Source organism: Amblyomma mixtum, chromosome 3 (genome assembly GCF_055824585.1).
Source record: "Amblyomma mixtum isolate Tamu chromosome 3, ASM5582458v1, whole genome shotgun sequence".
NCBI classification, from domain to species: Eukaryota; Metazoa; Arthropoda; class Arachnida; order Ixodida; family Ixodidae; genus Amblyomma; species Amblyomma mixtum.
Genome location: NC_143014.1, coordinates 394225548 through 394253238, shown reverse-complemented (window position 1 = coordinate 394253238; position 27691 = coordinate 394225548). Strand labels below are relative to the sequence as shown.

Below are 27691 nucleotides of genomic sequence, written 5' to 3'. Positions count from 1 at the left end.
TGAACACTTTTTCTTCGGTCTGACGGTACCACCGCATCGGGGCGATGCTCCTGAAGAGGGGGCAGTGACACGAGGATTGGACGGAGAAGAGGAAAAAGATCGCAGCCGCAAGAAGTAGACGACGCTGAAGTGGAGGTCCGTTTTCCCTGGTGCCCTCGTTCAGCCGCTGCAGTTACTTTTCTGTGTAGCAACTGTTACAATATCACGGTCAGATATGTGGTACAGCTCGGAAATCGACGGCTCTGCGCAGATACACAGTCGACAGTTATGCAAGGAGCACCGCAGACGCGCCAGACATATCGAGTGCCGCCGAGTCATCGATCACTTCCCCGCGAATGTGGCTGAACTACGTGCAGCTCTCCGGTTTCACGGAAGCGCTGCTGTCATTGACTGCTATCCGAGCTTATATCTCAGAATCGAGGGGAACTAAACATGTGACCAACTTTCGTCGCTGTGCCTGTTTTCTCGGCCGGCTCGAGCAGCGCTAACAAGCAAACTGGCATTCGTTTACGACGTAGCATCGTGCGGCTGTTGCGCTCGGCGACTTAGCGGCCGAATCTCCAATGCACGCGCATTTCAAACGGCAGTCTGAATGTGACACCCGAAGGAAACGTGCTTGCGGAGCAGGAGTTCGTCTGCTACATGCACCTCAATCATGGCGGCCGGCGGTGGCGCGGCTGCGTGCCAGTGCATACAAAGCAACTAGGCTGTCACGGATCTAGCAAATTATAAATTTGAAAGTGGGCCTCCTGCTGTGAAACCAGGAACGTTTGTGCCCATAGAGACGAGCAATGGCGAAAGGAGAGAAGCCATAGACGAATTTAGGTAGGACAGGTAGCTGAACGAGGGAGTAGTTCCCATAGGCACCCTGCATTGAAGTTTACTGCTACATGTGGCGCCACCTAGCGGATCCCGAGTGCAATCAGTGAGGCGGCCCAGAAGCGCCCGGCGTGTATGTCGTTGCGTGTGCGTTTCCTTCGGCGTGTGTATTTTCATCTCAGTGTGCGTGATTTGCACAGCTTCGATGGCGACAGTGAGCTCGTGCGATGGTTCAACTACCATGGATGCAAAGAAGAAGAATAAGCGCAGGTACTGCTGTGTGAAAGATTGTCACAATCGCGAAGGGGCCCCAACCGTCAAAATGTATCGCTTTCCGGGAAAACCCTGGGAAAAAGAACGACGAGAGAAGTGGATAGCAGCTGTGCGTCGCGTCAAGTAAGTGAATTTTGTTAGTTTGTGAGTCCGATGGTGTGCAGACGCAAGAATAAAACACGATTGCGGCGAACGGGGAAGAAAACGAGCTGTCATACGCGGGCCGCCGCACGCTGGTTAGAGCGCCTGCTTTTAGTGCGTGCTCCGCGCTTTAAAATTTGCCTATTAGCGGTGTACGTGCTGTGCACGAGGGGCACTGTTCGTTGTTTTTAAGGACAGAGCACCACGATGCTTTTAAGGACAAACCTGCGAATTCGTGGTATGGCATTTCGGCCGCATTTCGTTCCGAGAAAAATGACCGTGGGCTGCGCTATCCGGACCTCTACTACGGCGTCTCTTCGGGACGTTAAACCCAACATACGACCAAGACGTAGAAGTGAGAACTTCGGAGCACGATAATAATCGGTGAATACCGGTCGTGGGGTGTGGAGCGAGTCGCACCGCTGTGTGTGGTGATCCGTAAGATTATGCGCGTGGGGGATATGCACGACACTGGGTGCCAAGTTACTCGCCCAAAAACACCTGCGCCGACTGTTCAAGCCATGACTTTTGATTTTTAGATGCAATAGTATAATTATGACGTCGTTTCGAAAACTTCTGTTGGGTCTATCGAAGCCGTTTCATAAAATGCAAGGAGGCTGCTCATAGTTTGACTCGTTACGTGCTGTTCAACCTGCGCTCTTGGTCAGACGAAGCTTTTTCCTTAAACTTTGCATCTGTTTAACTGGTACAAAGTGAACAGCAGCCCACTGGATAGCATCGCACTGGATAGCAACTAGTTTTGAGATTACCAGTCTTGTTTAAAGTACTGCAACAAAATAGAGGGCTGGATAAAGCCACTTCAGTGTCATATTAAGCATGGTCAGCTGCTGCACTGAGTTCGTATATCTATGTTAAAATATTTACCTACTCTCTGGCATACTTTTCAAGTAGCTAACATTCAGCGTATGGCGAGATTGCTTGTTCTAGCCCATCACATTTTCCAGCATGAAGATCCTGCTCCTTATTGCCTATGCTTTATTCCAGTGGTGAAGACTCCTCAAATTGGTGCCCAAATAAGGATTCAAGGATTTGTAGCAAACACTTTGTAAATGAGGAGAAAAGTACCATCGAGACTCATCCAGGTTACCTGCCAACAATATTTCCACCAGTCTACAAGAAGCAACCAGTGCAGCCTGCTGCTCAGCTGGCAAGATTCAAAAGGTATCTCCATTACTGTGTAATGAGCTTATCACTTTAGGCTTGTTTTTATTTCAAGGCTGAAAGGAATTTATATCTAGAATTGCATGCAGGTATGTGCTGTGCAAAGTCGCGCAGTTTTATAAAGCTAACACCATCTCATTATATTGGTGCAGGTGGAGACAGAGGGCATCTATGCGTTCATCTGTCACAGCAGCGAGCAGCACCCTCTCTTCTGCATCGCCTCAGGGGACAGATGAGGTCGATTCCAGCTGCCCTGCTCTGATTGTGCCTACAGCAATGGACACATCGAGTGCTCCAGTTGAACATGAAGGCCTCGACTTATTATGTGCTGCTGCTGAACTTCACACTGCTCCTAAATCTGTGGCAAGTTCCCAGCAAACGATCAAAATTATATTTACTAAAATATATGAAATCACTGCTTCTCTTGTGGCAAATAATGCTTGCAAACTTGCATCAAGCGTACCTAAAAGGCACACCTGCGTGTTTAAAACACCTCATTTTATTTGGATGTTTTCTTCTCTGTATTGATGCATAAGGTGTTGGAATACTGGGTCACTACATGGTATCCACCTACGACTGCTAAATAATTTATAATTGAATTTCTTCTTGCCACCATTTCGGTTTATCAACTGAACAATGGCTGTGATGTTTGAGGTGTTTAGCTCACGTGAGGTATGAAAAAATTGCAACTTATGATACATCTTTTGTTTTACAAACGCTCTTGATACAATGCATAAGGCACCCGGCTTCAAGAGCTGGAAAGCTCTTGAAGCCGGGTGCCTTAAGCATTGTATTAAGATTAAGTATTGGGCGTTATATTGCAGTTTTTCTTCATGCCTCACGTGACTTATTCTTGTAAAATGTCACAGCCATCGTTGGGTTGATTAAACCGAAACAGATATTCAGTTATAAATTATTTACCGGTCCAGGGGAAATAACACGCAGTTATTCATGTATACTAATGCCTAACACATCATTTGAAAACAGAAAACATGCAGCAAAAGTATGGTGTTGCTCATTTAATACGCTGTTGTGCGATTATGATTTGTTGTCTCAGTTATATAATGCCTAATGTCTCACCGGTGTGTATTATGCATTTGAATGTTTTCTTTCTAGATAGGAAAAATGCTAAATGCTAAAACACCTATGTGCTATGCTTTGAGTACATATTGAAGAGCCGTAGGTAGTTAGCCTGGCACCCTCCCTCTATGCCATCTCTTCTAGCCTATATATTATATATATTATATATTAGGTTACATATTCCGACAATAAGAATGCATTGTGTTTTCTATCCCTTTTTCAACATCTTGCAGGAAATTCAGACTGAAGATGGAGGCAATTTTGCTGGCAGTTTTTCTGTCTTTATCAGCTGCATCCACGGGTCGGAGGCATCCACCCAAGTCTCGCACCGAGAGATGCAGGACTGTGGCACACAACAGAAACCAGATGTTGCGAACAAGCACAGTGGCCCCAGCCACAAAACAAGCTACTTTGCTGGATATGATAGTCTAGCAAAGTCCAGCAGTGCTCTGGAGGACCTATGCAATGTCAGCCATGTTGTGTTTTCATTGCTATTGAGTATGCTGCCGGTGCATTCAGAGAGAAAATGTGACATTTCAATGCAAAACAGGCTGCTTATCTTCTTGCTCAAACTTAAGCTGGGAATCAGTTACTCGTCTCTTGCTGTTCTGTTTTCAGTCAATGAAACCTCAGTGTCACGGCACTTTAAAAGTGTTCTGAAGAGTCTCTCATTTGCGACTAAAAAATGGATTTTTCGTCCCCCCGCCGCAGTAATCCAGGCTACAATGCCAGAGACTTTTAAAAAACACTACCCTGGCTGTACCATGATTATTGACTGTACCGAAGTGCGCACCGAACAGCCACCAACTGTGCAGCAAGAGCGTACCCTATATTCAAACTACAAGGGAGGCTACACTCTGAAGTTTCTCGTCGCAATAACACCTGGTGGAATGATTTGTTTCCGTTCAAGTGCTTATGGGGGCAGGGTCTCTGACGCACACATTACTGTGGATTCTGGCTTCCTAAGCATTGTTGAACCTGGAGACATTGTATTAGCCGACAAAGGATTCCCAGGTATTCGCACAGCTTTGGAGGGCCAGAATTGTGTGCTTGTTATGCCTCCATTTTTGCATGGTGGCCAGTTTACACCTGAGGAGGTCAGAGATACATACAATATTGCACAGATTAGAATTCACGTTGAAAGGATGATTCAAAGAATTAAGACTTATAACATACTGAACACCCGAGTGCCAACGGAATTAATTCCTTGCATGACTGAAGTTTTTCACATGTGCTGCATACTAGCAAATTTTCAGCTGCCAATAATAAGCCGGAAGGAATGATTAAGAGAGTTTTTGAGTGCTGAAGGAACTCAGTAACTAAAGATGCATGTCGTTGTTTGGTTTTGGTTTTATGGGGTTTAACGTCCCAAAGCGACTAAGGTATATGAGAGACTCCGTAGTGGAGGGCTCCGGAAATTTGATCACCTGGGGTTCTTTAACGTGCACTGACATCGCACAGTACACGGGCCTCTAGAATTTCTCCTCCAAAGAAATTCGACCGCCCCGGCCGGGATCGAACCCGCGTCTTTCGGGTCAGCCTTAGTCGCTTTGGGACGTTAAACCCCATAAAACCAAAACCAAACAACGACATGCATCTTTAGTTACTGAGTTCCTTCAGCACTCAAAACTGTGTTAATCATTGCGATACATTGCTGTACATTGGGATGTTGTGTTTGGGTGGCTATGCCAAGGTTGTGTTCATTTTTTTTTCTTTGTCATTGTATGCGTGCAGCTATTCAATGCCTGGTTTTGTAGTGCATATGAAGGTTGGATGACGTGCGGCTTTAATGGTAGCAATAGTGCCTCCTATTCACAAATACTCTGCACAAGTGGAGAGAGGGCCATCTACAGTCATGTGGGCTTGGCTGTAGGGCATTCAAGTGGCATGTCGTTGTGTTTGTGATTTTTGTCCATGATTGTACAGCCTTTGTTCAAAATTTAGAGCTTAGGGGGTTAGCTTCTAGGCCATGTAGTGAGGTTCTTGTGGCAGTAGTGGAAGTCCGACACATTGGAGGGGCAGTACCAGAGATATTTTCAGGAAATTTAGAATGCTGGGGATGCATGACGAACCACGCAGTGGGACTCGGAAGCATACATCCTGGGTACTAAACTTTTGACAGAGGCTGTACATTGCGATATTGTGTTTGGGTGGCTATGCCAAGGTTGTGTTCATTTTTTTTGCTGTGGCATTGTATGCGTGCAGCTATTCAATGCCTGGTTTTGTAGTGCATATGAAGGTTGGATGACGTGCGGCTTTAATGGTAGCAATAGTGCCTCCTATTCACAAATACTCTGCACAAGTGGAGAGAGGGCCATCTACAGTCATGTGGGCTTGGCTGTAGGGCATTCAAGTGGCATGGTGTTGCTCAGCTAATCAGAGCTCTAACAAGCCCGCAGCTAATATACCGCATAGTGCGTATGTTTAATTTTGGCTCATCGTGCCGTTAACCGCTGTACCTGCACCAGATTTTCGCGGCCACAAGACTATATGCTGAAGCTTTGTTTGTTCCAAGATCATTTGGTTTGAAATAAAACCACATTCCTGTTGTAATTGTGTTAAGTGTATTAGTATTAGTTCAGTGTTTTGATCCTTAAAAGTTGTCACACCAACTGGCCTTCAACTATGCTCTCACAAGTGTATTATGCTCTGTGTATTAGGCAGTTATTTGTTAGGAATGCTTTCTATCAATTGAGATCTGTGCTGTTGTAGTAACAGGACAGAGTGTGTGTGCTAAATGCTATCATGCAACATTTCATGCCTTGATGTCTCATGCTGTAGAGAGGGGCTATCTTGAAGACAAGCACCGCATTCAGCATTCAAGTTTATTGTGCATTTGTATCCAGAGTGGTTCTTTAGCTTTGTTTTATGGGTGTTCATGTTGTGTATTACAGCGCGTCAGATACTGTTTTAATGTTTGTTCTTCATTGTCATGCTGTACAACTGTGCAGAAGGACAAGCAGTTCTGAAAGCTTTTTGTTGCACTGCTCTAGCAAGTCTAATAATAAACAAAGACTGCAAATACCACATCAATGCCATTTTTATTAATCATGCTCTTAAGAACAAGTGTTGCACAGAAATGCCAGTTTATTGCCTATCCATGATCAGTAAATGGCACACTGGTGAGATGATTGGAAGAGAAAAATATACGATGATTTGCCTGTACATAGTTAACCTTTTTTCGCGAATGGCTGAATACAGTAGTTAAAAATAGTGGTAAAAGAAGGCCCATTTTGCCTCATTTCAAGTAAAGCACCTTCATTATGAATATAAATTTTCTAGTCTGATACGGCTGAACAATGTTGCAGCACATATCCTTTGCTGCCAATGGCGTTGGCCGGTTCGTATGATCTGGTTAATTCCTATGTACCAGTCTGTCCCCTGTGACGTCACGCTACGCTGTTAACCACAAAAGCATGAGAATCGGTCAACATCATTGGCACTTGAAGGGCATCTGTTGCTTCATTCTAGGGTTGTATTCGTAGATGCTGCCTCTAAAGAAAAAGGAGTGCCAAACTGACCATGTTCATCCTTTGGAATGACTGGAAAGACATTAGTAAGCAGGAATCGCCATGTCTAGTTATCCTACGTGTAGCAGTTAATGTAGCTTCAGTTTCTACAATCGAGCACTGGCTCCTGCCTAAGAGTTTGAAGCCATGCAGATCTACAGAAGAGATAATAGCTGTTTGTTGAACCTACTGTAGTAGCTCAATGGTTACAGCAGTCCGCTTCTGAGCCCGCAGATGCATGTTCAGTTCCAGCTGCAGTGTTGCGTTTTGATGGTGAAACTCGGCACAAGTTAAAGAACTTCATGTGGTCAAAATTTATATACAGCTCTTCACTATGGCGCCTCCTCTTCTCTCAATCCCTTCCCTCTCATACCATTGGGATGTTTACTAAGAAGTGAGACAATTACTGCATCTTTACTTCAAGCCGGACGGCATGCTGGCATAATACATGGAGCGAACAAACAATAAATAAAGCAGTGATGAGTTTACACTTTCTTAACCCCCCCCCCCCCCCCACATTACAAATTGTTGTATTATTGGGGTGTAAAAGTCTCCAGGCTGCAAATATTGACCAATTGACCAAGCTGCATTTACCACATCCTGTTTTTCAACTAGCACCCCATTTGACTGCCACAAATGCACATACACTCAAATTTAGGCTCAAAAAGTGTGGCCTCAAGCCACTAGCACATAAAAGAGCTATCAGCCTCAGTTGTCCCCAAAAGTACACCATCGCATGTCTTGTTCAGTTTGAACACGGATTGTCTAGTTCACACGGGCAAACTACTACTGACAATTAAGAAAAAGCTAATACTCCGCTAGTTAGTTCGTCACTGACAATTCTAACAGCCGGTAGGGAACGATGACACATCACAGAGAACAGCATCATGTCTCCTTTGTGTGGTGGGTGGCCACAGTGGCTCAGTGGTTGCGGTGCTCAGCTGCTGACCCGAAAGACACAGGTTCGATCCCGGCCGTAGCAGTCGAATTTCGATGGAGGCGAAATTCTAGAGGCTCGTGTACTGTGTGATGTCAGTGAACGTTAAAGAACCCCAGGTGGTAGAAATTTCCAGACCCCTTCACTCCGGCATCCCTCATAGCCTGAGTTGCTTTGGGACGTTAAACCCACACAAAACATAAACCAAACCTTTCTGTGGTGTGTTGTTCCCTGCAGGCTGTTAGGAGGGTTATGCTAGTACTTCTGACGATTGCTGTTTATTAATGCCTGAAGAATCATACCAAAGAAAAAAATTTAATGAAGACTTTGGTGTCCCTGCTGTTTGAAATGAATTATTTTCCTTTAAGCTGTCGAAATATTCATACAATTGAAACATTATTTTTTGCAAGGGCTGGCAGAAACCAATCAAAGTAAAATTCTTCGAGGGCTGGTACTGCTTGCTGCAGAAAAGCGTTATCCTTGGCTATCTGAAGAGTAATGTTTCCCCTACTGGAATAAATGAAAAAAAAAACACTGCTCTACATTTAGCAGGTACAGAAGGAGCTGAACCTGTGTGTAATACTTGTGCGACTTTTTCAGTATTATAGTGTCCCCATCATGCTTGAGGTACTCTAGACAGGTCTTTCCTGAGGCGTCAAGAATGGGCTGGTCCCTGCATTTGTGTGGACATTTGATTTCAAGCAAGCACGTCTCATTAGAAAGACTGAAAATGCCATCAGGGCTTCCGCAGAGCCACGGCTGGTCAGGGTGAAGGAGAAGGCCCACCTGAAAGAAGCACTGCCTCTTAGTTTGACGCACAATAATGTAAACATTCATTGCACAGCAACACACCTAGCAGTTTGAGGAACATGTTAAACTATTGGAGTACAAATATGGATTTTGCAAATCTATTTGTGATTCCATTTATCTTTAGTATTACAGCACGTTGTTCAGAAACATGCAGAGACCTTTCACTCACCTCAACAACCTCGATGCCATGTTGCTGCTCAAATTCCCTCCTGGCCACAGGTTCCATCCGTAGTCCTAAGGTGTACAGAACCACAATGGTGAAGAATGCTTTGTGCATAAGAAAAAAGAATACGTACCATATGCTGTAGCCTCAGATGAAAATGCTCTTGACCGAAGGATACCTTGTGCAACTTCCTCTAGAGTTTTTCGCGTCCGCAGTACAGTGTGAGCTGTTGAGCTGGTTATACGCACCCTGCGTTCCTTGTGCCACCTGCAACACATTCAATGGAAAATGGTGCATCATTTGGGTAATATTGTTTGAAACATTACTCTGCAACCACTGGCATACCTTAAACAGCTGGACTGCCCGGCTGTCTCCACACAGAGGTCAGGTAATGACTTGCACACAACGCGCTCATCATAAAATGCCCTTTCCTGCGCTGTCATGCTTCGGAAGTGATCTTTTTTCCTGACAGCCACCTTTGGGAAATCGCCACAAATTTCCAATGCATGGAGTGGCTTACTCGGCGGCTGAAGCAAGGCATTGAGCTTTCCAAGAAGCGACAATCTCCTGTTTTCTTCCTGCTCTTCGCGTACGCTTTGCTGGTGAGCAATCTCAGACTCACTAATTTCCATTTGTTGGAGCACTTCTGTAAATGGGGACTCAATTCCCTTAAAATGCTCAAGGACGTAAAATGGTGAGAACTGCTGGGGTTCTTTTCTGCTGACGAAAGGACTGGTGTTCTCTAAAGGCAGGAAGAGGATGACAACCACACATCATAACAGTAGTGCACAAGTTAATAACAATTCACGTGCACTCATTCACAAGCACATCTCTTAAGAAGGAATAATTTCCTGGGTAGTCCGGGCGAAAACTGCATTAGTAGTGCTGTTAGAAAAAAGCCTACCCACGACTGGTTGACACAATTTAAATTTTCATTCATACAAACGGTCGGGCAAGCACGCTTACAGCACCAAAAATCACATGCACAATCTATGAGTGGTGACAAGGCAAACATAAGTATCCCATCAACAGACATGCGCTGCTAGAAAATGCATCAGAGCGCTTCCGTGCATGGGAGTGCCAAAGTGACAAACGGATGAGTTAACTGTTGCAGTCGGTAGTGCGTTCCATCATTAGTGATAACAAGCCGTCATACCTCCAAACAGCTCACTGATAGATGCTTTGTCGTTGAGCGCAGGCTTAGCCGCCGGCTTTCCCCACGCTTGAGCAACGCTGGTGCAGGACGCATGCTCGTGCTCATTTATGAAGCATGCTACAGCCGCACAGTGCTTGCAGTCGCCAAGACTACCGTACCGGCAACTGCACCTGCCTTCCTCTAACCTCCGCGGCCCAGTGGCAAGCTGCGAGTGACAAAGGAAAATGTTTGGCATGTTGTGAAATTGCGGAACGAAATCGCGAGGAAAATGTGCCATCGTTAGCGAACAAGAACACCCGATTAACAACAACAACCCGATTAACCTCTTTCAAACTTCCTTCTCTCCTTCAGTGTTTTAGGCAAGAAGCATGCACGTGGGCAAGAATAAGCAAAAAAAGCTTTGTTTACTTACGCGAAGTTCAACGTCGTATGCATGCCTATTCCGTTGCGAGAAACACTTCGCGGTTATGTCTCGCTGGTCGACTTCTTTCACGTTGTAGACGTGACCATTTTCGAGCAGGCGGCGTCCTTTCGCGAGTATCGGTGGTCGGAAGTAGTTGTCAAGGTCTTCAATGGCCTTAAAACCGCAAAATATGACGACCGACATGGTTCCCGCCGCACGACTCGAAAGAACCCGGCTGCGTCGGCCGCCTCAAATTACTTGGCGCCGCCGTTGGTGGCGCTGTGCGCAGCGCTCCAGTGGCGCCGCCTGGCCACTGCAGATTGAAGAGCACATGGAAGGGCAAGGACGAGTCGTTTTGTGTTGTTCCTTCTATGTTTGTCTTTTTTTTTCACAAGTTAAAAGTAGATATTTGTTGTAGTTTCACTTTTAGAGAAGATGGAGCGCATGGATTGCTCACACAGCATGTGTGCGTTTCGTTTCATTCCTACTGTTCTGTGCACTTGCAGCTCTTGACCCCAAATGAGGCATTGACATGATCTTACGTGGTGCTGTGTTGATAAAAGATGTGTACTGCACACATATGGGTGTGTGGCATTCAGATTCAAGCACCGACACAGGGCTTCCAGTGGAGTAAGAATTATGAGAGGAAAAAAGCCTCAAGGATGTGGATGGGCAGTTTAGCTCTTCAGTTTGCCTTTTCTGAAAAATTCTGTGGCAGGAGGTCATATGTCAGCCCACCCTTCATGTAATGCCCCCTTTGGGCCTTTGAGGTACAGATAAACTGATAAATAAACAACAAAAAGTGATGCCTCTTCAAGCAGTAGAATTTGCAGCCTTGGTGGAGGATTTTCCGTGGCCCCTTCAGGGAGTGTTTACCCAGAAATTGTAGTTATTGCTTAATGGCTCTTGGTCCCAAGAACCAAACAGCTAACTAATTTCCGTGATGCCTCTTGATGAGGGAATCTGAGAGGTCAAAATGATAATTTACCATAGGTGTGAACAGTAATGGGCTGGATGTATTGCCAAAGAGAACCAAGTTCATCTACTGGACTGAGTGGTAAGAATTTTGGGTTGGTTAAAGCATAGATGGCTTAACATCATCTTGCCAGATCTTAAAAGAGATGTAGCATTGTTGGCGTGTGTGATTGTTGTGATGTGTGTGGCATGGTGAGCTGTCAACTTGGGTGCGACAAAGTTGTAAGCTCAGCTAGAAATGCCTGTGCTGTTTGAGCTCTAGGCAAGAGCTTTGAGCGAGGCCACTGCACTATGTCCTTGTTGTACATTTGGCTTTCGTGGTGCTCCTACTTCCTCCTTCCCCCACCTTTGCTAGGAATGTCGCCATGGGGCTGAGAGGAGGTGGTGTGATGTAATTTGAGCAGTGGCATGGCCATAAGATCCATCCGCACAGTACCACGTAAAAGCTGTTTACCGGTTTGGCACCGCGGTCAGAATTGAGGTGAGTTGTGAGTTGGCCACTGTGGAAAATGACAGTAGAGCTGCGGCAAACATGGCACCAATGGTAGAGAGCTATAGTTTGAAGGCAAACTTTGATGTCTGTGTTGCCATTGTTGTCAAAGTTATCTGGTTTGGTTGGTTTAGAGGGTTTAACGTCCCAAAGTGACTCAATTTGCTATGAGAGACGCCGTAGTGGAGGGCTCCGGAAATTTCGACCACCTGGGGTTCTTTAACATGCACTGACATCGCACAGTACACGGGCTTCTAGAATTTCTCCTCCAAAGAAATTCAACTGGCGTGGCCGGGATCGAAGCCGCGTCTTTCGGGTCAGCAGCCGAGCACCATAACCACTGAGCCACCGCGGCGGCTGTGAGGCCATCAAGGGCAGCACCTGTTCTGAATGCATCGCGTAGCAGTAGATTAAAACTCCACTTTTATAGTTGGGTCATGGGCCTCACTACAGGAGGTGTATGAATCTGTTCAGATTTCGCATTGAGACGCATCAAATTCAGCAACCTTACTACTCATAAGTACAGTAAAACCTCGTTAAGGCATACCTCGTGGCACTGCAGAAAAATTATGTGCAAAGTAGCAATATGCCCAAACTGAAAGCAGCCTAAATAGATCCACCTACCTGGTAAAACATTATACCTGCCAAGTACATAATTTACGCAGATGACACTAGTCTGTTTTTTTCGGATACTTCAACTGCTGATCTTGCAAATCGAGCTAATAAAACCTTAAAAGCAATAAATACTTGGACGTTTGATAATCACTTAAGAATTAACGTTAGTAAAACGGCAGCAGTCATGTTTCACCCACGTCACAAACACTTTGAACTACCTCTAATTGAATTAAACAATACCAGAATAGAGTTTGTGCAGTCTGTGAAAACTCTGGGCGTTTACTTTGCAGCAGATATGTCATGGAATGACCATATTAATTACGTAGTTCAGAAACTTTCCAGAACAGTTGGTATCATGCGCCGTAATTGCTTTAATTTTGCTATGTCAGTCAACATGTTACTTTACCACTCTTTGTTCTCTTCTATAGGCAACTACGGATGTATGGTGTGGGCAACAACAACAGCTGAAGATATTAACAAACTCACAGTGTTACAAAAACGAATTATACGCATTGCATGTAAAGTGCCATATTTCTTCCACACTGCGAGCCTTTTCCATCGACACAACGTCATACCAATGAAGTCCATGTATAACTACAGCCTGTGCTATAAATATAAACTCGCCATAATGAAAAATGATGACTTCTTACTTACACTTGCTGGGTTAGAGCAAAGCAGAACTGTGTATGATACCCGCGCAGCAGAGCCTTGGAATGTTAAGAAATGCCGCACAAACTATGGCAAACAAATGTTGCAGCATACCTTACCGACACTTCTGAACCAGTTGTACTGCCACAAGAATCTTGATGTATCCAATATTTCTCTGAAAGAATTGCCCCAAATGTTCATGTAGTTTTTTCTCTTCCTATTACCACTTTGAGTGCACCTGTCAATTTTGCTGTCATTTATTTTCTCCTCCCTGTGTTTGCCTTTATAGGCTCTTTGATCTAATGTAGTTCTTCTTTCTTTTATAAGCACAATGTACTGCGTATTGAACGTACATGTCTCATTCTCTGTACCGAACATACTTTACTTACATTTTGTTTGATGTCGTACTCCGCCACCGTCAATGCTGCACTGTAAGAGGAAGCCAGGACCTCTCAAGCTGTCTATACAGCTTTTTCCCTGGTTGTCCTCGCAACACCCAGTTGCGGAAATAAACCTTCAACCTTCAACCTGATGCATTTCAAAAAATGTGCACACGAAACCTTTTAATTGCATAGCTACAGTGCAGCCTCGAACGCGGCTTGGGAAGGTTATGTAATGCGAAGGCAAAATAACTGCTGGTCCTTAACTGCCTTTAAGAGAAGGCTAGCATAGCAGGGGGTGGCAGAAAGTTAGGTGGGCGGGTGAGATTAAGCAGTTTTCCGGGATATGGCGGCCACAGCTGGCAAAGGACAGGGCTAATTGGAGAGATATGGGAGAGGCCTTTGCCTTGCAATGGGTGTAGTCAGGCTGATGATAATGATGATACGATCCTGCTGCAGGACATCTGCAAAGACCCCTTCACAGGCATTGTGGCTGTCAATACTGAGAGCTTCGTCCTGATGTGAGACACACTGCAGCTTATTTCATGTGGGAAGCACACTGACCATGACAATCAATGTTGGTAATATGACAACACATGAGATGGGGCTGGGCCACAGCTGCACAGTGGCGCAGATCAGCCAGCAACACAGCAGTGGTAGGTGCAGCACAAGGAGGAAAACTGAAATCTCCTGCAGAGATGCAGTCATGTGACAGTGATATGCAGTAGCTACAGCAATGGGCACGCCCGCATGGCTAGAGCTATGACTGCTCGTACAGCAGCACCTGCAAACAGGCTGGTGATGGGCCTCTGTTGTGGCGGGGACAGGCTGGCACCCCCTTTTCCTCGACAATGGGAGGAAAGAGTGCTCTCTTTCCAGACACGTCAAGCAGCTGCAAGCAGGCTAGGCACTACATCATGTCGCCAACATGTCTCATTATGTCAGTGTGGTGTATGCATTAAGAGCAGTCGTGAACTTTCCTTTCAAATAATATGCATTTTAAAAAAATGCTGCACATCCGTATTTTTACCTTCTCTCAGTATTGGTCACCTGCTACAAAACTTGAAAACTGCTCCTAGTGGAATTTTGGCTTGCAACAAAGACTGCTCCAAAATGCTCTTGGCCATTCCCTCCTCTGCACATGCTCTGCGGTGTGTAATATTCATTGTTCTCATGGGCATTGTTACATGTGGCCAACTGGGTGGGGTATCATCGTTTGCGCTAAAACTTAAGGACACTGAGAAGTTCCCTAGGCAGCCGCTCGGCTGCACACTGATTTCAAGGTGATTGCACTCTGCTTTTCAATGAGTGCAAAATCCTGACACAATAGCGTCTGCAAAGGTTGTGCCCCCCCCCTTTTCCTGTCTCCTTTATCATTTTTTTTTCTTGGATGTTCCGAGTGCAGTGTTTTATGCAAGAAGCTTGAATTAGGAGCTTCGAAAAATTTGATTGCTGGTCTGCACGTGATTGTCTCCATGTCCATGTTTTGCGCCATTTCCTAATCCCTGGCATTTATTGGCATTTTCACTTCATTAAAACTTTCGTGAGTGTGCTGGCACAAGTTTTGAAAAGTTCTTTCCATATTTTCGTTTTCCATAAGGCTGGAGCTTCATGGCACATCCAATCCATCATCTATTCCTTGGCGTTTTCAGGTACCTTGTCCCGTTGCACTTGTGCATTGTGAAGGAGCCACCGCCGCTCTGAAGATGCTTTGTCTCCTTGCTTTTGTGCAGAGCAGCTGCGGAGCCTTCTCTGCAGTGCTCAGGTACATTTGGGCAAAGCATCGAAAACTGATGACTAGCTTGGCTGGCATTTTCTCTTGGTCTCTGAATGCACCATACCATCAGAATTTGACAAAATTATGGACATGTACACCAAGGAATCATTTCAAAACGTTATCCAGGATTTGTATTGTCAAGAAAAATAGTGTAACACGTATAATTTTGGGGTTTGTTAAACGACAGATTCCACGAACGAAGAACAGAACAGCAAGGTTCTACTGTATTTCTCTGAAGGGCTGTGATGGTTTTACAGGGTGTGTAGCAACCTTGGATCATCGGGGGAATTTTGTTTACCTGGGAAATCTGGGATTGTGAGGAATATACGATGAAGAAAGTGGCCAAGTTGGGGAAAAGGACTGACTGAAATTAACGTAGTGGTCTACTGCAAGTTTCAACGGTCTGTGAGTGCCCAGCACACGGCCTGCTCACATTGGCGTGGCATATTGCTTCTAACATGTATCAGGCATGGCAGCCTGTCTGTTTTGGGTGTCTTTTTCTTGTCATCCATGATGAGCATTGTATATACTGGTTCATTCTGTACAGGTTGCCGGACTCCAAAGTAAATTTGGGCTGGTGCGTATGAATAGACATAGCTACATTCAAAAGTATTTTCTGTGGAATAAGCAGTAGTAATAGTAATGTACAGAATTCATGCACTTTCAGTGTACTCATGCGAGGTGCCACGCCACCCTAGCGTGGCATCAAAATCAATCTGGAAATCTTGCTCTCGGGCCTCGTCAATCCTGTAGGCCATTGCAGAAACAAACAAATAGAGGCTAGTTTCTCTGCCATTCGTGCTGTGCTGATGAGGTCGTAGAAAGCTGATATTTTTTATGGAAATCTCTTGGTGCTTGTCCCATGGCATTGCTGCTGTCGAAAGGGATGCCAGAGTGAGCACAGGGTGCCTTCATTGGAAAGGCAGGAAACGGCAGTACTTTTCACTGATGGAAAAACCAACCTTTGAAAGCCTGAAATAATCTCTGGCAGTACAATGAGCAGTTTATGAATCCCCTGAAAGCATGCACAGTGTTTCGTTTAGATAATTTTCCAGCATTTTCTCAAAGTGATACTCCTTGTTTCTTCTGTAAAAGCACATATGGCCACCACTCTTATGAACCATTAAAAGAGAGCAGAAACTTGTGAGCATAATTTTAAGAAACTTGCAAATCTAAGAGCCCAGATCACTGAGGCACTTTTCGTCTGGCGAGAAGGAAAACAGCTGCCGAAATTGCTGCACAGATTCTTAATTGAAATGTGCCAGCATCTGTGGGCCCGTTATGGCTAGGGATTGCAGTGTGGTGAAACCTATACACAAGAGTTAAGCGAGCCATATGTGCCGTCAAGAATGATGCATCTGGGACAGCATTCCACGGTTGGAGCTGTCTCTAGTTGTCACGAGGCAGCGTGGAAGCTCTCACTCGCGTTGTAGCGTAAGCTGCTGTTCATTGATTTTTTTGTGTAATCTTTTGTTTCTCAGCAGTGTGCGACATCACGTCATACGCCTTTGCAGTGCGAACTGTGACAAGAGCATCTCCACTTGCCAGCTAGCAAATTCAAGCTGTCACGTTTTTCCCTACACACAGTTATGCTTCAGGCAAATTGTACCATTCTACATGATTTCCCCTCATTCATTGAGATGCTGAATAAGCATTAGGATGTGATAAATTGTGAGGAGTAAAATACTGGTGTGGAATATTTCGTTTCATTGCTGAATTTTGAGCAAACATGTTTGTATTGTAATTTTAACTATCTGTATTGATATCTGAACTACTATAGAATATTCAGTTGTATTTGCTCTGAAGTTTATTGCTATTATCTGCTTCAAAATTAAAATTTTGATGTTGACACGCACTTGGCAGAGAACATCAAATTCTGGGAAGAATTAAGAAAAGGGTCGCCACCTATAATAAAGAGATGGACTTTGTAAAAGGAGCTTTCTCAACAGGGAAAGCAAATCTCTTTTCAATGCAGCTTCATTAATTGTTTTCTGTGAATTGGTCATGTATACTATCCATTATTATCACCACTATGTTTCTCGCTTTGGCCGTCGGGAAGTCAAGATGAGTAGCTTGCTGGACGCCCACTTTTAGTTTTCTTTGTTGAATGCTTCACCTCGCCTAGACAGCATATTTAACACAGGAATGCATTTAACGGCTACATTTTCGTCTTTTTCTCCGCAGATTTTTGTTATTCCATCCACACCGCAAGGAAACTCTACTATGTAAAGCGCGCAGAAAGATATTGGTTTGAATAAGATTGGATTCGTATTTTATGTGCAATATGGATAGCAGCAATGCACTGCACTGGGAGCATTTCATCCAATGAAAGCAGACGCTGCTTTCAGTTGGCATCTAGACCACAAGGGCTTATCCAAGCTGCAACGGGAACAGCAGCATTGCTGAGAACTAGCTTTAATTTCATACACAGCAAAGCACAAGGAAAGCATATATTTATTTTAAAAATGCATTGTACAAGATAAATTTTATCTGCTTATGAATGCACAATATACTCGCGAGATCACCAAAAAGACTCCCAGAAAATGTTGCACCCTTTTATCCTTTTAGAATGGGCAGAGTGTTCCAAAGCTAAATACAACGCTGAAATTGCGTATTCCGACTGAGATCGTCCCATGTGAGCTGCTTGGTTTCAGAACTCGTCGTTGCCCCTCACCCACTTGGCTTTGCTAAGCATATCGTAGTACCGGTCGGCAATTCGAAAAGCCCTGCTGTGCACAGCATGTGTACGAGAGCAGACGATGCAGCAGTCCCTTTGTCTCAACTTTTGGAGCCCGCGTGACCAGGGCTGCTGCTCTTCCTTGGGAGTGATGTCATAACACACCCCGGCGCTCAGAAAGCGAAACCGCTCAGTATAAGTGACACGGTAATAAATTATTTATAGTGCATATATGAATCGTGCAGCAATGTGCCCTGGGGCAATACGCATTGTTTGAAACAAAGACTCCAACCAAAAATTAGGTGTCTCCCCCCCACCCCCCATTTAAAGTTTTGGGTTTAGTATATGAAGCTTTTGACCTCCTGTGTGCCAGCGTCGGAAGCCGCAAAAGGAAATGCGGCAGTGTTGTGGGCTGGCAAAGCTTAACTGCCAAGACTTGAAACCTGATAATTTGATTCTCTTAATTAGTACTGGTCTGACCCAGTGAAACCCTTTCATTGTTTGTCTTGACTATTTTCATTCTCTCTTGAGCTCTGTGCACACTTCTTTTTGTAAGTGGTTCTTCCAGCACTTCTGGAACAATGCAGCTTTTATCCTTTTTTTAAGATCTTTCAAATGTCCATGCACAAGGCCACTACAGGAGTGCATAGGCTGCTGCGATAGTCTGTTGAGAGATGTTTAACAGTACCTTTTGCTGGGCTAGTTGGTGTGACATTGTGTTCAGGAAAGTAAAAACAGCGCTAAATTCTACACAAACCACACAGAAAGATGGCAGCGCCCGTCCTGTCAGTCTTTCTGTGGGGTTTGTGTAGAATTTAGCGCTGTTTTTACTTTCCTGAACACAATTGGGAGATGTCCTTATCTTTTTCTCTCTTGCATGCATTCCATTTTTTTGGGTGTGCATTTGTTTGTGGGTTTCTGTTAGTGGTTTATTAGTTGCATTTTAATTTTCTGAGCTTGCCCACTTTTGTTTTCTCTTTTCATGGCATCCAACCCTGCATATGGCTGCCAATAGTGGAGGGACTGCAGCAACCGACCATGCATGACACAGCATTCTCTGGTCCAAGGCACCTATCCATCATTCCAGGCTACTGGCTCAAGAACGTGCTCACAAGTCTGCACCTTGGCCTACAAGCAGAGTGACAATATACCCATTGCTGCCAGAACTGCTGTGCCAAATAAAGTATTCCTACCAACATGCCTTGTCGGTGATTAATGAAGCCTATGAATAGATTACTAACAACTTGGTTGGCCCTATAGAAAAACCATGTTACAGCACAGTCGGTTGAGACCATACCCAGCTGCCACATTGTTGCCTCTGCAGAGCTGCATATTGCCTTTCTGTTTATGCCCCTCCAGCAGAAAATGCTGCACAAAGTTAATGAGGAAAAGAAATTTCACTGACAAGCTCCTCTGAGACTACTGCTGAAAGGATACTGAAGCTCACTGAAGATGTAAATCAGGTAATGAACAAGATGTTTGTGAGCACTGCATGTGTTTACTTTTATTGCATACGAGGGGCCAATTTCAACCTTTTTTACAGGTAGGTGGCACCTTTTTTGATTGCACCATCTCCAGCGCTGACAGTGCTAGGAAAGCTCTTGCTGAATATTGTAATCTGGGTGCTTTTAACTGAATGGTCTTTGTAGGTATTTCAAAAAGGCTAGGCAACCGTCCCAGCACTGCTGGGGTTCCAACCCACTGCAAACGAGGTGGATTCTGTAGCGCTTGGTTCTCGCTGGCAGTTAGTGAAATTGGTATCTCCCTAAACTGCACTCTGAAAGAGCATAAAGAAAACTCTTCCACGGTAATTCATGCCATGCAACATGACACGGAAAACATCACGTGGCTAGTTCAAGAGCAGGAATTGGGTTTCACCCAGTTTTCATGATGATGCTTTGGGTGCACAAACTGGGTAATGTTGGTCTTTACCTGTTAGGAAAGGGCCCTAAATGATTAAAATGATATTTGGTAAATTATATTTACAGTTTTCTCTTACTGTTAAAGAATGCAGCGCGAAAATACAAGGAAAAATGAAAAAGTGGACAGGACTGGCGGTCGACGCCAGTCCTGTCCACTTTTTCATTTTTCCTTGTATTTTCGCGCTGCATTCTTTAACCATGATCACTGACCAACAAGCCCAAACAGCCACTTTAGTTCTCTTACCATTTCTGACCTATCTTTCCTCAAGCAGAACAGTGGCTGATTGAATTCGCATCACTTGTTAATATCAGATTTAATTTTTTTCTTGCTCTGACCTTTCTCAGCTGCTAAGGGCCATTATTGCCCGAGAGGTGTGTAGGGTGTGTACTGTACACACACGGAAATCGCTTCATTCAAATCTGCGGTATTTACAAAAAAGTACTTTGGTCCCATCAAAATCTTGTATTTTAGTGCGACAAAACTGCCGGTAGTACACGCTTATTCAACGGCTGTACAGTTTACCTGCCCTGACCGATGATGAAGCATGGCAATGCAGCGTGCTGCACGCGGCCATCGTGCTATATGCAGGATGCATGCTGCGAGTCCGAAATTTGTATTCGGCATTTCGCGTTGCTTTTTCCATCATACTGTCTCTCAGTTTTTGCACACAGCGCCAAGTTGAGAAAACAAAGCCTAGCATGCTAGTACGTTGGTTGGTTTCTTTGTTTTTGGTGTTGATGAATGTGAAAGGCAGCATCAGTGAAATCAGCTGGAAGGCGTCGTTTCCTTAAGTGTGGAAAAAAATTGCGTGAAACCCTAAAAGAATACTGTAACCTGGCTTAAGCGTTATTAATGAAGTACACAAAAGTGATTTCGCTATTCAAGCTGAAATATTCATAACAGTGTTACATCATCAGTTACACAGCAGTCACGTGGAAATTACTGCAGGAGGGTGGAAAACGTTATTTCTCTAAGGGCACACGGAAAACAAATATATATGAGTCGTGTACATTTTATTTACAGGTGTGGTAATCCTGCTGGTGAAGGTTCCAGCCCACAAGAAGTCTGTGCGGGATCCATCCATGACCCATTTATGTGCAGTCTCTTTCCATGTGCTACCCGCATGGAAATCGTCAAACTGGTGAGCACGTGCTTAGTGTGTTGTGGCAGGCATGAAGGGATAGCATGTTTGCCTGCAGTAAGATTGCATGCGGCTAATGATATCTGTCTGCATTTATATATAGTTTATTGAGCAATGAAGAACAGTGTAAATAGAACCACATATGAAAATAATGTAAATTAATCATGTCTGTACTTTTCAGGTGACAGTGGAGATAGGTGTGGGTGACACGCAATGTTGTTCTGTGGCTTTGGATTTCTCTTAGTGACAATGTCAAGGTCGCCTCATTTCGATTGGTGCAAAATGCAAAAGCATTCTTATACTAAAAAACTCAAGGCAGTCATAAACAGTTAAACTTGTGCCCTTCCTTGCAGTGCATTCTGTAGCGGTTTTCTTGAGTATAAAAAGACTCTATTAATTATTTGTGTCCATCAGTTTGGGAAATGTGCCATCAAGTACCTCTAGCTATATGGCAACACTTCGTTTTGATACTAATGATTGATTTTGCAGTCAGCGTATTTTACATTTGTACGTAAAACTAGAATATAGTTGAACTTGCGGCTTCAACAATTTCACATATTTGGAAACGCAATGTCTAGCTCGTTGGGAGATTTCAATGCACAGCGTTAATGATTAACGTGCAGGTGATGGTGTGCATCTTATGCAGATGTGGCGGACCACTCTCACCGTGGGGTCTCGTGTGCTCGGGAGCCATGATGCCAGATTCATCTTCGCTCACCCCTCGGCTGGACTGGCTGCCTCGCTGGGTGGTCATACCGGGTGCCTGAACGATTATGTGAGGTGTCTGCAAAGGTGTCATGGTCATCGTACAGCATGGTCAAGAGTTCTCTGCGAAGGCCAGCGGAGCTTGCACTGTGCAACACAACATATTCATCCCCACTCAGCTGCAGGACCATGACACCACTGGCAAGTGGGGATAATAGCAGGAGCACCAACATCTACGACAAGGAGGAGGACACAGCACCATTTGGATTCTACCTGACAGACAGGAAGTTTTCTCGTGTAGCTATGCCACAAGTAATCAGCGCACATTTGCTCTGCTTCAAGTTTCATAGCATACTGCTAGGAAGCTGGTAAAGTCTTCATCATTTTGGTGCTGTTCTTTAAATAGGACCATATTGGTGGTATCCATGACAGTAGAAATCATTTTTGACGGGTGCTGCAGTTTTGTGTGAGTCAGGAAGTGTCACAAGTGTTTACAGTCTACCGTCTGCCAACTTGCGGAGTGTGTGCTTCAACACATGCTTTGGTGATGGTGAAGAAGTGCCGTCCCTTCGTGTGGTGCCTCCCTATGTGTTCTGCTTGTACACAACGCACATTTTATTTGGTGCTTTAAGTTCAGTGAAGGACAGGAAGCCACCAAAATGTTTTCCTTCTAGCACCAGGGTGTTGACTGGACATGCTTTCACCAGTGCTTTTCTGTTTGCTTTGGTGTTTGTTGAGAGCTAGTACTCTAGAACATGCTCAACATACAGCATGGTCGCTGTGTCTCTAGTTATTTACAACATCTCTTCTTCAGGGTAAAACACGTCTTGTGTGGCACTGTTTGTGTGATAAGATCACAACATGCTTTGCCTCATGGCATTTGGTTGCCTCTGTGTGCTTGCTTTCAACTGCTTCTTTCACATGCTGCACGTAGCTATACAGCAGTGAACTATTTTTCCTGAAGGAAAAGTCACGTAATTGTTTCATGGTCAATTTCCCAGATGAAAATGCAAGGCCTGGCCAGCGTTCTGACACGTGTACCCATTCCCATCTTCTAACTGAAATTTGTACTCCTAACGAAAACCTACAAATTGTACATTAATTCAGTTGAAGGTAACTGGAAGTATAAATTATGCAGCTGGACATAATTTGTGTTTCAATTATAAAGCTCCAAATGGCATTTCGTAGCTGGAAGGGCATGATCCGATTCAATAAGTCAGCTGGAAATGGATCATAATAGTAGTAGTAGTAAATGCTATTGATCTTTCTGGGTTATGCAGGCAGTCTTCCCAGGTCCGGGATCTTTTTCTGTGCTGTTCTATCAACATTGAATGGAAGGTCACTGCCAACCTGTCCTCCCTGTGAAACTGTGTTAGATCCCATTTTCATCGACTCGTCACCTTGCACTTTGCTTCATATAAGTTGGGGTTGCTGTTTGGTCATTTTAAGACAAATCCTAGACAACCTGTTTACCTTCTGCACCCTTAGTGTGACTGGACCATCAGTGTCCGTGGTGCCATTTTTCTGTTTAGCAAAGTTGACTGCTGGCTACTTCAGTTTGCAAACTAGGCAACACTAATGTGCATGTACACCACTGTCAAACGTTTATGAAGGATGGGTCTGTCCTGAAAAAATTCTTATCTTTGTAGACGAGACATATTCGTCAGTATGTATTGTGCACTATAGGTAATGATTCGCAGTTAGGCTGCATAATGAATTCTAGGATGCATAAAGTTCAGTGATAAAAATAAATTATTTTGCCAATAATGGCTTCCACAAACTTTTCACTGTGCATGTAAAAGACACCTCACTCCTTTTAGGCAATTTGCAACACCTAAGAGGCATGGCAACTCCCCAAAAATGCAGGGGGACACTTAAGCTCAGCATTCACGGGTATGACACGACAGTGTTCATGGCTCCCTGCAGCGGTTTCTCTTCACGCACACAGTCACTGTTCTTCATTCGTGGTCACACATTTATCACAATTGCCTCAACACAGGTTCCACATTCTTGTCTTTGAACTCTTCCACACTGCAGTTCACCTACGTAATGTTACTGTAATTACTTTGTCACTAATTGGCATATCTCTAATTCACTGCAGTAATTACACTACTCAGCTTCAAATTAAGCCGACAGCACCCACACATCACTCCCTCCCCCCCTCCCCTTTGTACATCGGGAAAGTCAATGTGCCTACACGGCCTTGTTGGTAGCGTGCCTGGATGGCGATGCAGGGGTCATGGGTTTCAAGGCAGACAGAAATTCATTAAAATTTGTTGTACATAAAATGTATTACTTTATAAAGTGAAGTAGTTTCAGACATGTGCTGACGTTTGATTCAGATTACAAATCCTCTTTTCAGTGACTTTCACTGCGGACATACACGCGTGAAGCATGTTTTTTGACACAATATGCCGGCTGGATAACACTGGGTTTCCTGCTGAATGGCAGCCTTTCTCCTTGACAGTGGTGTGTGCAGGCTTTCCGTACCTTTATTTTCTGGTTGCACATGGCACCCAATAACTTCTTAGCACTAATTGCGATGCCATCATATACAATACAGCACTAATGATATTACTTGGTGGTAATCAGAAAAAAAAAATTATTCTTATAGTGTTGAAAAAGAATAGCAGCCTGTTTCCACCTGACTTGGTTTGGTTTCATACTTCTGCTTGAACTTCAAGAGAAAATAGCTAGCAAAGCTGTACAAGATAGTAATTTTTCAGGAGGCTTAAATTTTTTGCACCGGCACTTGTAATGACTGTAATTTCATCAACATTTTGCAACCTGTTCTATCATTATATTGGTTATGAATTGTTCTGGTTCATTTATTTAACACTCTCCTCGTGGAAACTCTGAATCAGACTTGCTTACCATTTTTCAAGCTGCCTTAATCATGCTCAAAAAACCAATTTACCCTCCATGTGCACACACCACTAGGCATTTTAAGTGTTCTATTTTTTTTTCCATGCAGTGAAAGAGTGTAATACATACACAGAGGGGAGAAATCTCCAACCTGTCACTTATGCTTGAGCACCAAAGCAGATTTTAAACGCACCTATCAGGCTTGCCCAAATAAACCGAAACCTCCTTTCCAAGGGATGGAATCACAGGAGCGATGGGAGGCTGCTCTGCGCAGCTCACAGGCAGAGCTACAGCTTTGCATCATGGGCTGGGCCTTGGAGGTCGCCGCAGCCAAACAGTGCCTGGTCACCTAGAGTGGCCTGAGGACCGTCACCACCCTGTTCAGCACCCCTTCACCCACCCTCACCTGATCCACTGAAGTGGGACTAATAAAGCTATTGCCAACCAAGGGCTGTAATAGCCTTCCTGCCAACGCGCTTCACCACGTTAATTTTGAACTGCTTCTTTGAACAAATAATCTCTGAGCTGTACACAAGCTTTGTTCTCAGTACAGGTAGGCCCTTTGTTATTGGAATGTGGCAATCTACTGGTGCACAGCAACTTTGATTAGTCCTCAGTGTTCTTTCAGACATTTGACGACATTTCAGCAGCTACATCTGCACTGAACTGTAGATGTCATATTTTGAGTGTACATAGAGGGTTGTCTATTTTAGTTCACAGTAAAGGAAAGTACTTTGAGAGTGAACGCATTTCATTGAGCATTACTCTCCTTCAGTGCACAATAGTGGCATCACAGGGTCTTTATTGCATCAGCGTATGGTGTAAATGTTGCCTAACGGCATTGTGATCCTCTGCTCAAAGAGAACCAACAATGGCCCTGATATGTATGTGGTCAGGAGTGTGCACAGAGGGAAAGTCATGCACTTGCACATCAGGCTAGAAACATGACTGAGGCCTCTTGTAGATTGCTCGTGGAGTACACAGGGCTTGCCAAAACCAATCCACATCATCCAGTGTTATCAAGCTGCATTAATGAACCTTTTGCCAGAATACCACTGCTTGTCTGTGATGCTGCCTCCCTCAAATACTATGGGCCATGTTAGCCTTGCATTTCTTGCCCCCTTTGTGTGTTATCTTGCTGCTGTGCATGCTTGTGCTTTTCTTGTTGTGTTGGTGTTCTTCCTTAACTCACCGTTGTTTTTATTCTCCTTCAGCTCCTTGACCTCACCCTGAGACATGTTCAGGCTTGATATGACATGTGCACTAGATATTACACGTGTATGTGCATGCTATGATAATAACTTGCATGCCCGTTAAAGAACCCCAGGTGGTCGAAATTTCTGGAGCCCTTCACTACGGCGTCCCTCATAGCCTGAGTCGCTTTGGGATGTTAAACCCCAATAAACCAAACCAATAACTTGCATGAAGCAAATAAAGCAAGTGTCTTGCACACTGCATTAGCTATTTGTGATGTGGCATCACCCTCCACCTTCACTATCCCCCTCTATATTTGTCCCGTTCCCGAATGTTGAGTAGCATATGTGAAGATATCTTTTTCCAGCCGACTTACCTCTCTTGACATCACACGTTGCCCTCTTACAAGGAATGTTGCTACATTGAATTAAAGGAGCTGCCTGGTGCTGCTGTAGATGCATTACTGTTGTCCTACAGCAAAGGAATTATCATCATCATCATCATCATCAGCCTGACTACGCCCACTGCAGGGCCTCTCCCATGTCTCTCCAACTGACCCTGTCCTTTGTCAGTTGCCGCCACTGAATCCCCGCAAACTTCTTAATCTCATCCGCCCACCTAACTTTCTGCCGTGCCCTGCTACGTTTGCTTTCTCTTGGAATCCACTCCGTTACCCTTAAGGACCAGCGGTTATCTTGCCTTCGCATTACATGCCCTGCCCAAGCCCATTTCTTCCTCTTGATTTCAACTAAGATGTCATTAACCCGCGTTTGTTCCCTCACTCACTCCGCCCTCTTCCGATCTCTTAACGTTACACCTATCATTTTCCTTTCCATAGCTCGCTGCGTTGTTCGTAACTTAAGCTGAACCCTCAAATTTGTTAGCCTCCATGTTTCTGCCCCATAGCTGAAGGAATTATAGGGATGGGCATGACACATTATGTTTCACCTCTCACATTTGGTGTGTACTTGCATCACACGAGTGGTGTAGCTGCCGATATGCCCTTGGTAAGTGATGTGTGCTCATTGTTAGACAGAATTAACGAGATTGAGGGCCTTTTCAAACATTGAAATTAAATAGCATTATTGAGAACTTTTTTTTATTTGAATGAAATAATGTACCTGCCACTCTACACCATGCATTCGTGAGGTGCTTTTATATAAAGTCCGTTAAGTCTGCTTGCAGGCAGACTTAGTTAATGTTCACAAAGCAAAAGATGAGTTCCATGTCCTATTCAGATTAAGTGAAACGCCAACACTGTGAAATACATGCTTCTGTTGAAAGTGGACTTTTAGCTGTGTCTGTTTTTCTTTAAGTACTGGCGGGAAACAAGATCTCCCTATTTTGCTATCGCATTTGACGCTTTTGATAATAAGACGTACGCGCTCATAGCGTTGCACTTGACGCGATTCACAGTCGCGTTTCGTGCGCAGCCGCTTGCAAACGTAACCAAGGGTAGCGTTAAGTTCTATGCACCTGAAGAAGTGACACGGTGAGGTAAAGCTTTAAAACGCCACTGATGCGTTGAGGTTACGATCGAGAGCCAGCCGTTTCTCCGCCAATTCCTCTCCCCGTGACGCTGATCTCATCTCACAAGTACGGAGACGCGACACGCTGCGCGATGGCTTCGGGCAATAAGCGGTCGCTTCATGCAGTACAATTACCGCTAAACTCTTATTTCCGCGACGACCGGCCACAGGGTCTTTAGCGTCGCATTCAGCACCATCACTCAGCTAATGTGTGCGGCGAGTACGCCGAGACCGCCGCCGCAACGCATTTCACCGTCCATCTCTACGGCGCTACTGTGCTAACTCACCTTCGCGCCGCA

At 44.5% G+C, this 27691-nt stretch overlaps 2 protein-coding genes across 2 annotated transcripts; one reads left to right on the top strand and one right to left on the bottom strand.

Moving 5' to 3' along the window:
* Positions 1-863: 863 nt before the first annotated feature.
* On the top strand, positions 864-4778 carry LOC149357227 (uncharacterized). Its single transcript, XM_089584481.1, has 4 exons — positions 864-1215; positions 2239-2415; positions 2568-2778; positions 3729-4778. The coding sequence occupies exons 1-4, from the start codon at positions 1025-1027 to the stop codon at positions 4776-4778; spliced, it is 1629 nt and encodes a 542-aa protein (XP_089440607.1). The 5' UTR covers positions 864-1024.
* A 2824-nt stretch (positions 4779-7602) lies between these two features.
* LOC149357226 (uncharacterized) lies at positions 7603-9357 on the bottom strand. Its single transcript, XM_089576539.1, has 4 exons — positions 9260-9357; positions 9048-9181; positions 8921-8985; positions 7603-8727 (listed from the first exon to the last, which is right to left on the bottom strand). Exons 1-4 carry the CDS (start codon positions 9355-9357, stop codon positions 8449-8451), a joined length of 576 nt encoding a protein of 191 aa, XP_089432665.1. The 3' UTR covers positions 7603-8448.
* Between the last annotated feature and the right edge of the window lie 18334 nt (positions 9358-27691).

What these genes read in the sequence shown, in the direction of transcription:
- LOC149357227 (XM_089584481.1), top strand. Translation starts at nt 1,025, where the DNA reads ATGGCGACAGTGAGCTCGTGCGATGGTTCAACTACCATGGATGCAAAG. An exon ending in GCAGCTGTGCGTCGCGTCAA is followed by an intron (nt 1,216 to 2,238) that starts GTAAGTGAATTT and finishes GCTTTATTCCAG; the next exon opens with TGGTGAAGACTCCTCAAATT. An exon ending in CAGCTGGCAAGATTCAAAAG is followed by an intron (nt 2,416 to 2,567) that starts GTATCTCCATTA and finishes ATATTGGTGCAG; the next exon opens with GTGGAGACAGAGGGCATCTA.
- LOC149357226 (XM_089576539.1), bottom strand. Translation starts at nt 9,357, where the DNA reads ATGACAGCGCAGGAAAGGGCATTTTATGATGAGCGCGTTGTGTGCAAG. An exon ending in GGGCAGTCCAGCTGTTTAAG is followed by an intron (nt 9,182 to 9,259) that starts GTATGCCAGTGG and finishes AATGTGTTGCAG; the next exon opens with GTGGCACAAGGAACGCAGGG. An exon ending in ATGGCATCGAGGTTGTTGAG is followed by an intron (nt 8,728 to 8,920) that starts GTGAGTGAAAGG and finishes TGCTTCTTTCAG; the next exon opens with GTGGGCCTTCTCCTTCACCC.